At 34.2% G+C, this 14,357-nt stretch overlaps 1 protein-coding gene across 2 annotated transcripts in view; it reads left to right on the top strand.

Moving 5' to 3' along the window:
- Nucleotides 1-302: 302 nt before the first annotated feature.
- The window catches only part of KLHL1 (kelch like family member 1), a 340,886-nt gene continuing 326,831 nt past the window's right edge, over nucleotides 303-14,357 (top strand). For both annotated transcript variants that reach the window (XM_045839157.1, XM_045839156.1), the window contains exon 1: nucleotides 303-876. In XM_045839157.1, the coding sequence (XP_045695113.1) occupies nucleotides 377-876 (500 nt within the window). In that variant the 5' untranslated portion in view covers nucleotides 303-376. The remainder of the gene's footprint in view (nucleotides 877-14,357) is intronic.

The following is a 14,357-nucleotide window of genomic DNA, read 5'->3' as shown; positions in this document are numbered from 1 at the left end:
CCGAGCTTCGGAGCGGGCAGATCCTCCCTTGTGCATCTTCAGCACCCGGGTGGTCCCTCCCTCCGTAATCACGGGACACCTGCACGGGGATCCAGGATTATCAACCCTTGGTATCCCGCTTCTTCTCTGCACCCAGCCGGTGGGCTCCGCACGCTCAAGTCCTGCGACCTGTCCGCAGCTGAGCCGCGCAGCTCTGCCGTCCGCGCTCCGGTTGTCACCTGGCAGAGCGCGCATCCCGCCTCGCCCCGTCTGCTCCTGGGATACGGAGAGCGCATCCAGCCTCCTTCTCCAACCCCAGGCTCCGCTGGTCCCCCCCACCAGCTGGCCCGTCCACTCCCACCCCAGCTGAGCTCCCTTTGCCTTCCCGGCTCCAAGCATGTCGGGCTCTGGGCGAAAAGACTTCGATGTGAAGCACATCCTGCGACTCCGCTGGAAACTCTTCAGCCACCCATCGCCGTCCCCAGGCAGCCCGGCGGGGGGCGGCTGCTTGCAACAGGACGGCAACAGCAGTTTCGAGCACTGGGGACCTAGCCAGAGCCGACTGCTCAAAAACCAAGAGAAAGGCAGCGTGAGCACATTCTGGAAGAAGCCTTCCTCTTCTTCCTCCTCTTCATCTTCTTCGCCATCCTCTTTGTCCTCTTCCTTCAACCCACTGAATGGCACCCTGCTGCCAGTGGCCACCAGGCTGCAGCAAGGGGCGCCCGGGCAGGGCACCCAACAGCCGACCAGGACTCTCTTCTACGTTGAGTCCCTAGAGGAGGAGGAAGTGCCTGGCCTGGACTTTCCTGGACCACACGAAAAAGGGCTGGTCCTGGAAGAGCTCAAAGTGGAGCCGACCAGCTCGAGCCAGGCAACAGGTGAAGGATGCGGACACAGGTACAGTAAGTCCCCACGGAGCATCCAAGCATCTCCCACTTTTTACTCATTTCCCCGACCCCCGTATGCTCTGGTAGTTAGTAAATCTGAAAGGTTTCAGATTGACAATTTTGGTTAAGAGATGCCAGCCTGGTTTTTATAAACCAAGCTTCAATCTCGTTAAAAGTTTGTTCATTATTTTTTTTTTACTCAAACATATTGTTTTTCTTTTTGCAAGATTTTAGACTTGTAATCACAAATTGAACATATATTCATTCTGGTAACTCTCTAGGTGGAGTGTTCTCATATTTCTGAGAAAAGTAGTATTCTGACATTGCTTATCATTAAATTGTATCAGTCTTATAGTTATCTGATGTGAGGTGAAACTTGCTGTAAACACCACTGAAATGCATCTCACATACTGGCCTAGAAACTGACTTAGCATATGTCTGGGATCCCTCTGGCTTGAATCTACATTCCAGGAGGAATGAGGTGGACAAAAGGAGGCTATTGGACAGCAGCATTATCTTCTTTTATTTTCTCCATGAAATACAATGTCATTTTCTCTATCCCGACTTCCCGACTTCCCTTTTTATCCTACTCTGCTTTTGCCTTGTAAAAACTCTTAGAATTAAACTGTTGCTGAGCCCCCTGACACTCAGCTTTCCTGATTTCCTGATTCATTGGATCAGTATAAGATAGTGTATACTTAGTAAGCAGGTCAATATTATTGCTTGTTTATTTCTAATGTTACACCTCTTTGAGTAGAGTTCTACTTTTAAGAGTTATAGAAAACCTTCATGTATTTGAAACTCCTTCTGAGCTTTACATTTTTGGAGAATGACTCATTACTATGTACTGGATTGTTACTAGTTTTGGCATGCAGTGAGGATTTGAAAAGATCTGCTTTTGTTTCATATGATATCAGACACATTACTGAAGGAAATACAGGAAAAACAGGAAATGACAATGAATATGTTAATAAAACTTAATTACCTCTTAATAACAAATTAGAATCAACCAACTTTTTAAACTTTGTTGATTGAATCAGCTTCTTGAAAAGTTAACTCACAAAAACAATCCATAAAAATACCATATATAGGTATACTTTAATTATGTTGACATATGTGAGATTAGAAATACTAAAGAACCTTTAAGTTGGTTCAGTTACATGGACTAAGTGAATTAAAATTTGAATCTTAACAGCCTTGAAGATAATCACATATTTAAAGACATTTAATGTAATATAATATCATTTTACACTAAAGAGAAAGTATTTTAATTTGCAATTTTCAAGTATGTCAAAATTTTTTCTATATATAGGAGATCAAATGTAAATGTATCTATGACTCAATTAAGATATTTTTTCAAAATGTTATAATTTTAGGAACCAAAGGTACTATGAAGTTTTTGATTTATGTATTCACTAGTTACCTATGATTTTAGACCTATTTTTTTAAAATAAAATATGTCGGGTTTTACCCCCTTTAGTTGAGGAAGTATAAAACTTTATTTATTTATTTACTTAGTTTTGGGAAATTATTTATAAACATTTAGCAATTTACCTTATATGTTTAAAAGAATATTAGTGAATCACTGTTATTAATATTGATGTTGTGACCAGTTCAGGGAAAAAAAGTAGATTAAATTTTGTTTTGTAAAATATGCAAATCAACCTAAAATACTTGACCTAAGAATATTAATGCTTGATCAGTTTTTTAAAAAATTACTTTATAAGAAATACATTTTCATGTAAATGAGGCATGTTTGGCATCAGTAATTTTTGAAGACTTTCTTGGTCAGTTGGAGAACTTGAAAATATTAATGGAATATTAACATAAGGTATATAAAAAATAAAGCCAATAACCTTAACTGCTTAGTTAGAGAAAACACCCATCAGATTTAATTTCCTGTCCCTCATTTTTTAAATGTACATGAGTATTTTTATTCACAAAGAGTTGTAAGTGAAAAGTATTCTGAAAATAATCCTTGTGTTACCTTAAATCATATATACTATAGGAATAAGGGTCTCCTATGAGATTTTGCATATATAAAATATTAAAATCACATCTAATTTTATTTTTAAATTCTTATTAATACTTAAATCCTTTAGATTAATTTAAATTTATTGCTGGACAAATAAGCACTGATAGTATTCTCAGGGATATTATATGCTCCCAAACCTTCATAGAACATTGGTTCTGTGATAATGATTGACTAAATCTATACTACTGAACTTAGTAATTAGTTATTATCAATATATATTGTATTAATATGTGGTAAAAATAAGGTTTATTTCACAAAAGAGACATTTCCAAAATTAGATATTGAATGGATAATAATATACAAAATAATTTGTAGTGTCAATTTACTTTTGTTTATATCATCAATCATGTAGGAAATCAAATCCACATAATGTTTATAATGATCAATGAGTACATAAACTGCATAAACTTTGTATTGTAATTTGGATTACTTGGGTCATTATTATTTTATCATTCTGTGATGTCACATTTCATATTTAGCAATTTGTTTTATCAATTCTGACTTCTATGCTACAATTTATGTTCATATATAAAGCAAGGGTTCCCATCTTTTCTGTTCTCTTTCTTCATTTTCTGATCTCTTTATTCATCTGGTCTCTTACTAGTTAGGAACATTGTTTTAAACAAGTATATACAACTCAGTTTACCTCGCTGTTCAGTCAGCAGCTGGAAGATGCTCAGGGGAAAGCTGCCCATATTCTCAGAATTCTAGAAATGTCAAATTATCATGGAGTTGAAACATAAAGGTAGCAGGAAGACAGTGGTAAGCTAATTTACTGCCCAAACACAGCCTTTATCATATTACACCATGCTAAATATAAATTACATTGCGCTAAACATACATAAACAAATCTCAGTATTCTAATACCTTAACCATTATGCCATTAAGATTTCTAACTTTTACAGTGATAAACTCCTGACCTATGCTATTAATATTTTTTCTCTATTGTTTTAATTTAGTTGTTGGAAAGTGTATAATTTCAGAACACTATACATTTTGATGTGGTTAGTTTTGTCCAAAATTCAAAATGTAGTAAACTAAGAAACCGAAGAGAAATATATATATCCATGCAGTGTGTAGAGACATGAGTAGGAGAAAAAATGTCATGTTTAACTGCTTGCTTTTTTAGTTTTCTAAATTCTCACAGAGCACAGTCATCTGATTCATGGTTTTAGTTACCATCCATAAACTGTATTTCTAGACTAGCAACTCAAAACCTAGATTCCCCCTGACCTGAGGTCTCCCACATCCACCTCTCTGGCTGATCTCTCTGGTGGATATCACAAAGACATTATATATACAACATGTAGAAAACTGAGCTCATGGTCTCCCTTTTTTCTTGCTCAATGTCCTTCTCTGTCTCAGAGAATAGCCCTCCATGCACTAGTTTGTACAAACTAGAAATACAAGGTCATATTTGCCCAAATTCTCTTTCCCATCATTTTCATTATTCTATCTAGCCCTGTCCCTTTCACATGAAAAATGCTCCTTCTGTATGTCTCCCACATCTCTCCCACATCTTTCCATCTCCATTGTCTACACCAATTCTAAGATACTGTCCTCTTTCAACTCAACTTCTGCAATTGCCATCTGGATCATTTTTCCTCATTAATTTTCCCACCTGTAATTCATTCTCCATACTAGAGTCAATGAAAATTATAAAATAAAAATCTGAACTGTTTTGTCATGTCCCTGCCTTTCCATTTCCTGATCCCCAAAACATTTCCACCATCCTCTGACCTCAATCCATACTTTGACCCTCTAGGGTCTGAATGATTTGTCCCTTGTCTGCTATCTGGACCTTTCAATCTCCAACTTCCTATCACCCTCTGCCTTCCAGACTCCATGGCCTTCTCCATCATTTTTCTCTGCTGTTGGGCCTCATGAGCCTGTTATATCTCTTGTGCAGTGACTCTCCTTCCTTAATCTACCCTTCCCTGAGTATTTCTATTCACCATTGAATGTCTTGAATAAAAACTTTGTACCTTTTCCAAAGAAGCATTCATTGATCCCCCAGACAAAAATTTTACTTAAAAATTTTCTAGGACACATTATACTCTCATTTTACTTTCTTTGGGTAACTACCTTCTATTTATTATTTAATTCTTTATTGTAGCATGTAATCATATGTTAATAACCATGTTCCTTTTATTGTTTGTCACTGATTACAGTTGCCCAGTAGACAGGGTGTTTGTTTTGTTCATCACTACAGAATATGTAGTTACTCAATAAACACTACTGAGTAAGTAAATATTCACCATAATCAAAATTAATGATGTTGATAGACCTTGTTATTTGGTAGGTAGCATATTGAATATTTATTTATATTGTGTCATTTGATATTCAGAATAACTCTATGATTCTGATACAACTATGTGCCTCTTTGGTACAATGATTACATAAATGAGAAATCTTATATATAAACAGGTGATTAATTGGTGGAGAGTCTCAGACTTTTACATAACACAGCTGGGCATTTTTTGTGTGTGTGTGATTCAAATTTTATTTTTAAAAATTTTACTAAATTCATAGGGGACAATGGTTAATAAAATTATATAGGTTTCAATTTTACAATCTATAATGTTATTTGTATATTGCACTGTTTACCACCCATAGCTGTAAAATCTCTTCTGTCACCCTTTTCACTTTCCTACCTCTGCTGGACTTTTACTCTTTGCTATCTGATTCCAGACGCCATAACTCAGAAGGCTTTGCCAACTCTTCTTTCCCTCTGCTTAAACAAGCAAGCAGCACATAAGAAAAGAGGCTCTAACTAAGGTTATTATGAAACAGGTCTTTTTATTCTCTTGGTGTAAGTCATGTTTGTGTTTGAATGTTTAGATAGAATTCTTAAAATGATAGTATTGCCCCTCACTGCTTGGCTTATAACATATGATCTCACCTTCAACTGGAACATAATCAACAAAAGAAAAAATCAAACAAAATATAACCAGAGACATTGAGATTAAGAACAATCTAACAATAGCCAGAGGGGAGGGAAGAGGGGACAGTGGGGAGAAGGGTTTTCAAGAACTACTATAAGGGACACATGGACAAAACCAAGGGGAAGGGTGGAAGCAAGGGAGGGATGTGGGTTTGACTGGGGTGGGTGGGGTGGTTGGGAGAAAATGTAGACAGCTGTAGTGGGACAACAATAAAATAATTTAAAAAAGAAGAAGAAAATGATAGTATTGCACAATGCCTGGTGAGTCTCAAAGAAAACTTCTTAGCACAAGTTAGAAAACATTCTTTCATTTCCTGAAGTATAATACATACAGAACATTTTAATTTATAATTAAACAAAAGTACAAAGAAATAACTTAGACAAAGAAAACAATTTAATTTGGGAGCCAAAAAGAGAGCTTTATGATAAAAATCTGCTTCTGAAGGTCAGAACAATTGATACAGAGAAATGTCACAGGAGGCAGCACCACAGCATTTGAGCCTCATGGAAGTTGGTGGGATGTGAACCAAGTATTTCAAATGAAAAGGAATCAGCCTTGCTTCAAAAGAAAAAAAAATTAAAATGGTAAGACACTATTCCTTCAGGAAGGTAGCTTTAAACTATACTTCTCTGGAGCACTGGAATGAACTAATGTTCACATTTCCCCTGCAACCACAAGTTTGTACTGAAAAAAAAATAGTATGGAGTAATTTTACTCAATTTCATGTCTTCTTTGGTAATTTATCCTAGGCTTGGGCATTATGCAGTCTATAGTTATTTAAGGCAGAAAAAAAAAACACAATACCTTGTTTGGGGAAAGCCTTTTCTTTTTTACCTAAGTGCCCATCATTAAATCAGTGAATCAAAAAACCGTGGTACATGTGGTACAATGGAATACTATGCAGCAGAAAGAAAGAAGGAGCTCCTACCCTTCACTACAGCATTGAGAGACCCAGAGAGTATTATGCTAAGTGAAGTAAGCCAGATGGTGAAAGACAAATACTGTATGGTTTCACCTATAAGAGGAATGTAATGAACAAACAGACAGAACACTATAAACTAACAAAGAGAACCACAGGTATGAAAACAGGGAATAGACTGAAAGTGACCAGGGGAGAGAAAGATAATGGTGGAAAGAAGGGGAGGGGACTCAACAAAGAACATATATGAATGACCCATGGACATGGACAACAGGGTGGGAATTGGCTGTGGGAGTGGTGGGGGGAAGTATATGGGATGGGCAGAGGGGAGTGAAGGAGGAAAAATTGTGACAACCGTAACAGAATAACAATAAAAATGACCTAAAAAGAAAATGACTTGCTATAGAAATTTGAAATAATGTCAGTAGTCAATGGGGAGTTCAAGTAGCAAGAATGAGCCTAAATTCTACAAGGAATTTCAGAAAGTTCTTAGTTAAGGATTATAGAGCTCAGTGTCCTAGAAAGACTTTTTCCTAGCCATCAATGACTAAAGACTCTACTAGGAACCATGGAAACAATAGTTTAAAATGCAGTAATTGTACCAAGAAGGCGGCCTCTAGAATAAATGCACTTGAGTCAGGGCAATTTTAGCATTCAGAACAATTCTTATGAGTAGCAGGGATGATTTTGCTTTATTCAATCATTTTTCTTGAATGTGAATTATTTCCTAAAATGTTGTGAATACTGAATTTAAATGTCACCTTTCTAACACACTGCCTTCCCCCAATGTTCTCCTTTTCCCCAGTAACAAGGAGATTTGTATACTCTCTGTGTTTTCTTAGGGAAGAAGGAAAAGTTTTTTTTATTTTCCCATATAAACAGGTATTCAATTAAAGCCTATTTTGCTGAGCTTCAAAAAAAAAAGGGGAAACTATCTGATGTAGACACAGAAAATGAGCAGGTCAATGATGGTTTTGAAGATCTTGTAAGTTAATTGTAGGCAATAATAATAATAAATAAACAATAATAACCTGTCGCACTCTATAGCATTGACGTTAGCTACATTTGCTGAATTCTCTGGCCAGGATTTAAAAACACTTGACCTAAATGCTTATGAAAGCTTCACAACGGTTGCCTCAACCACAGAGAATGTATGCTATGATTTTAGGATCCCAAGAAAAATTTGTTTTGAATGGTAGGCCTATGTGGCAGATAATTTTAAACAATGATCATGTCACAGAAATGATGCTTTTATGAAACTAATCTTAGAGTCTTCGATAATAGTCAAGAGTGAAACCAATTGGACTTAGTTCTAAATTCAGCCTTTTTTATTCCTTTGGTGGCTTTAATTAAATTCTAATAACTGATTTTCATAGGAAATTATCAGTTTGATTTTTTGTACTTGTTGTGACACTTTGTCTTGGTAGATTATCTTAGCATCTTTTTTCTTCAGGGATATTACTAGGCATTTTCATCTTTAGTAAAATATGATTCAACAACTTAAATTATAGGATCAGAAAATTGGGGAGGTATATTGCAAGGGAAAGGAAAATTGGAAAATTTAAACTATTTTATCATTGTTCAAGAGAAGAGTGCCAAAATCTCTTTGAATCAGTAATAAGATATGTTTTAGATTTTGTTTTGGTTTCCCTAGTAGATTCCAATTTTACTCAAATGTCCAAGAGGTCTTTTTAGGTCAGTATTAACAAATATCAGAGCTTCAGAGAAAATGGAAAATCTATTATTATAACTTGTAGTTTTGAATTTATGAATATAAAACATCCTGAAATTCTAATTCTGAGATTCAATTTTGAACTGTACTGTTTTGAAAATAAATCTGGGATAGTTTTTATCATTTGCAATACAATTTAAATGCGATACCTATTTTTTTCAGTTACCTTACCTTTGTTACACTAGCATGTAATTACAATAGAGAAGTTTATATAAATTAGTACTTGGATGTTTGGTACTTGGTAATCCACTGATGTTTTTTAAAGATCCTCATTTATTTATGCATTTGTTTATGCATTTACTTATGCATTTTTTCTCAAAAGGCATAACATTTTCACATTATAAATATTTTATTATTCTGTTACAGTAGTCTTGGTTAGGTAAATATATCATGTTTAGTAACATGAATATGCCCACATTATTTACTTAGAAAGTAGAAAATTTTAAAAAGCGGTTAATATAAAAAACATCCTGGGCCAAATAAAATTGTAATCACCATATTCAAGACAGGATAAAAGAACTTGTTCTCTTATTTCTAGCTAAAATAGAATAACAGGGACTGGACATACTTTCTCCCTTGAAGAAACAACAAAGAATTAAGGAAGAAAAAGACAAATATATATATATATAGAAAAAGAGAAAGAAGAAAGCAAGAATGAAAGAAAGAAAGAAAGGGGGAGGGAGGAGGGAAGGAAGGAAGGAAGGAAGGAAGGAAGGAAGGAAGGAAGGAAGGAAGGAAGGAAGGAAGGAAGGAAGGAAGGAGAAAAGAAAGAAAAAATAAGGGAAGGGAAGGGGAAGGGAGGAGAAGGAAGGGAAGGGAAGGGAAGGGAAGGGAAGGGAAGGGAAGGGAAGGGAAGGGAAGGGAAGGGAAGGGAAGGGGAAGGGAAGGGAAAAAGAAATGTATATGAAACAACATTTTTCCAGACACTGGACAATGAAGGATAATGATTCCTAAAATATGAAAAACAAATGAATGAGTCCTGTGATTGCCCAGATCATCATTTGAGAGAGATCCCAGGCACTGTTACAGGGAAGGGGAAACCAGGAGGAATATGATGATCACACTGGATTAAAGACATGGAGCTCAGTGTCCAAAGAGACCAAGCAAGACACAGTGCCTTTTAAAACAACTGTACTGGAACAATAAAAAAAAAGTTAAAAAAAAGAGAGAGAGAGAGAGAGAGCTAGGCACATGGGTTTCAGACCACTATGCTGTACATCTGAAACTAATACAAGATAGTGTTGAATGTGAGCTATAAATGAAAAATGAAAAATAAATTAATTAAATGGTAAATCACCAGCATGTAGCTGATTTTAGGATCTGTGGTGTGATATTTTATTAAAGTTACATAAGGTTCAGCCATTGGAGGAAGCAGCATGAGGAACTTACTACAATTTTTGCAATGGTTTGTGGCTCTGTGATTATTTAAAAATCAGTAGTTTTTTTTTAAATAAAAATAAATAAAAGAGAGCACATGTGGAGAACACTCCAGAAATCTGTGAAGGGATCTCTTGATTACTCAGCAGATCAGTATTCAGTGCAATACTGACAGGTGCATGTGTTTAAGGAAACTATTCACATCTTAGGAAAGAACCACCTCATAATTAGAGATAATAGCACCTGCTCCTAACAATCAGAATGTAAAACCTCATGATTCATGGGACTAGAAAAGTATGTGGAAGGGTATTTTGCTAGTAACAGGAAATAGCTAGACTTAAAATGAATACTGCCATGGTACCATTTAATAAATTTCAATAGTAAAATCTGAAAGCATTAAAATGTTTCCAAGCAATATAACTGTGCCCTATAACAAAGATGAAGAATAATTCACATATCCATAAATATTTAGCAGGAAACAAGGTAATTTTTTAAAGTCTGAATTCCAATTGAAGATGAATAGGCAACAAAGAAGTAGAAAAAAATAAACCATAATGAGAAGCAAAGTCAATCAAATAAAACTGGCCAAAACAATAGCAGACAAGGACATTAAAGCAGTTAAAACCATATTCCATATGCTCAAACAGTTAACTACAGTTATGATACATATGAAAAAAGTCAACAGCAAACCTCTAAATGAAAATAAAACTACAATGTCTAAGATGAAAAATATACTGGATAGAATGAGTGACTGAATAGAAGTTTCAGAAAAACATGATGACCTTGAAGACAGCAACAAAATCATCCAAAATGAAGCAGGGAAAATAACATCAGTTGTCACAAAGAAATGACAACTATCAGAAATGGTAACTATGTAGGTTAAAAAACAAGATTTCTTCTTAAATCTAGAACATTTGAAAAGTACATGATGTTTGGACAAACAAAACAAACTGTTATGAGGTTTTCATCATATGTGTAACATAAATGTGTGACAACAATAGCATTAAGACTGGGAAGGGAGAAATGTGGGTACAGTATTGCAAGTTTCTTACACTAAATGTAAAGTAGTATATGATTTGAAGGTAGTCTCAGAAGTATATGATACATCCCAGAGTAACACTATATTAACAAAACAATAATAAATAGCTACAAAAATATAAAATATATTTTATATTTTAATTTAAATTTAAATATAAAATATATTTTTGTTGGATAAAAATCCAACAAAAATATAAAATGCTATCAAAAAATTATTAAATTAATCTAATAAAAGAAAATAGGAACAAAGATAGATCAAATGGAAAATGTGCAGCTCAATTGTAGTCTGAAAGCTTACAATATCAATAATTGTGTTAAAAATAACTATTCTATATAGCCATAATTAAAAGTAGAGATTATTAGATTGCATAAAAACTCAGACCCAATTTTATTTTGTTTACCAAAAATATACTTTAAATATAAACACAAATATTGGTTAATTGGAAAAAGATGGCAAAGACATAAAATTCTAAGACTAATAAAAATAAAATGTATTAATACCAGAGAAAGTATATCTCAGAACAAAAAAATATCAATCTGATAAAGAAAATATATGAAAAACCTACAGCTGACATCACTATTGAAAGGCTAAATGTGTTTCCTCTAAGATTTGGAACAAAATGAGGATGTTTCCTCATTCCACCTTTATTCAACATTGTATTAGGGACACTAATCTGTTTGATAAAATAAATAAAGAAAGAAACAAACAAAAAAGGCATCTATACTGGAAAGAAAGGAATAAAACTGTTTTCACTTACACAAGAATTTATCATCTATGTAGCTATGAAGTAATACGGTATTTTTTTTAGTCATAATTGTTTATTAGAAAAAAATTATAGAATCTATAAAAAAGATAATGAGTTTTGGCTAGAATATAGAATCAAAGAACCAAAATAAATTATATTTCAATATATTATCAAAAACAACTAGCAATTGATATTATAAAAAAGAATATATTTTACAGTAATGTCAATAAAGTATGAAGAAATAATAGCTATGACAAACATATGAAAAACCTACCATACACTGAGAATGATAAAACTGTGCTAATAAAAATTAAAAGCATAAATAATGGAGAGATATATTATGCTCATGAATCAAAAGACTTATCATTAAGATGATGATCCTCCCTTTTATGCTCCTGCCCTCTTTGTCAAGTATGAATTGACCATAGAGACATGGATTTATTTCTGGGCTCTCTGTTCTGTTCCATTGATTTATGTGTCTGTTTTTATGCCAGTGCCACACTGTTTGCTTACAGTGGCCTTGTACTGTAGTTTGATATCAGATATTGTGATCCTTCCTATTTTGTTCTTCTTTTTTAAGGTTTCTGAAGCTATTTTGGATCATTTTTGGTTCCATACAAATTTCTGAAATATTTGTTCTAGATCTGTGAAATATGCCATTGGCATTTTAATAGGGATTGCATTGAATCTATAGATTTGGGTGGTATGGACATTTTAATGATGTTAATTCTTCCAACCCATGAACATGTCATATGCTTCCATTTATTTGTATCTTGCTTAATTTCTTTCTTCAGTGTTCTGTAGTTTTCCTAGTATGGGTCTTCATCTTCTTGGTTTTTATTCCTAGAAACTTTATTTCTCTTGTTGCTATAGCAAATGGGTTCACACCCCCTAGTTTCTACTTTTGATATTTCATGCTGGTGTAACAAAACTGCCTTTGATTCTGAATATTGACTTTATATATTACTATTTTGCCAAATTCACTTATTAGGTTGAGTAGTTTTTTGGTGGAGACTACAGGGTTTCCTATGTACACTGTCATCTGCAAATAATGACAGCTTTACTTCTTCCTTTCCAATTTGGATGCCTTTTAATATCTTTTCCTTGTCTGATTGTGCTGGCTAGACCTTCTTGTACTGTGTTGAATAAAAGCGGTAAAAGTGGACACCTTTGTCTTATACCTGATCTTAAGTGGGAAGCTTTTAGTTTTTGCCTGATGAGTGTAATGATAGCTGTAGGTTTCTCATGTATGGCCTTTATTATTTTGAGGTATGCTCTCTATATTCACACTTTACTGAGCATTTTTATCATAAATGGGCACTGAACTTTACCAAATGCTTTTTCGGAATCTATTGACATGATCATGTGATTTTAGTCTTTCATTTTATTTATGTGGTATGCAATGTTTATTGATTTGCAAATATTGTTCCATCCTTAAATCCCCAGGATGAATCCCACTTGATCATGGATTATGATCTTTTCAATGTGTGGCTGGATCCAGTTTGCCAATATTTTGTTGAGGATTTTAGCATCTGTGTTCATCAGAAATATTGACCTGCAGACTTATTTCTTTATTGTGTCTTTATCTGGTTTTGGAACTAGGACAATATTCCCCTAGTAAAAAGACTTTGGACGTCTTCAATCTTGTTGAATTTTTTGGAATAGTTTGAGAAGGATACGTGTTAGTTCTTCTTTAAATGTTTGGTAAAATTTGTCTGTGAAGCCATCTGGCTTAAAGCTTTTGTATGCCAGGAGGGTTTTTTTTATTACTACTTCAGTTTCACTAGTTATCTGTCTATTCAGGCTTCTACTTCTTCTTCATTCATTTTCGAAGATTGTATGTTTCTAGAAATTTGTCCATTTCACCCAGGTTTTCAAATGTCTTGTCATATAGTTGTTCATAGTAATTTCTTACAAATCCTTTATATTTCTGTGTTATAAGTTGGAATTTCTCCTCTTTTATTTCTGATTTTATTTGGGTCCTTTCTCTTCTTTTCTTGATGAGTCTGATTAAAGGCTTGTTTATCTTTTCAAAGAACCAGCTTTATTGATTTATTCATCCTTCAAAATGTTTTTTTAGTCTCTAATCATTTAGTTCTGCTCTGATTTTTATTGTTTTCTGCCTCCTACTCACTCTAGTTTTTGTTTTTGTTCTTCTAGTTTTTGTAGGTGTAGGGTTATGTTGTTGATTTGAGATTTTTCTATCTTTCTAAGTATGCCTGTGTTGCTATGAACTTCTCTCTCAGGACCGCCTTTACTGTTATGGGCTGTTGTGTGCTCATCTTCCTTTGGTTCCAAATACTTTTTGATTTCTTTTTTGATCTCATTGCTTACCCATTCATTGTTTAATAACATGTTACTTGGTATCCATGTATTTGAATGTTTTTGAGTTTTTTCCTTCAGGTTGGTTTCTAGTTTCAAGCCATTGTGATCCAACATGCTTGATATGATTTCAATTTTCTTAAATTTGTTGAGGCTTGTTTTGTGGCACATCATGTGGTCTGTCTTTGAAAATAAAAAAACAGCCTTAATAAATGTCATAACAAGAAGTGTACAAGTAGAAGCGAAAGAAAGAAAGAAAGAAAGAAAGAAAGAAAGAAAGAAAGAAAGAAAGAAAGAAAGAAAGAAATTAGACCACCAAATTAAACCACACCAGAATAAAGTCAATATGGATAGAAGATGTAAATATAAGTTGTGAC

Source organism: Phyllostomus hastatus, unplaced genomic scaffold (assembly GCF_019186645.2).
Source record: "Phyllostomus hastatus isolate PE091 unplaced genomic scaffold, TTU_PhHast_1.1 phas_contig_29, whole genome shotgun sequence".
NCBI lineage: Eukaryota > Metazoa > Chordata > Mammalia > Chiroptera > Phyllostomidae > Phyllostomus > Phyllostomus hastatus.
This window is presented reverse-complemented; position numbering and strand designations above follow the sequence as displayed.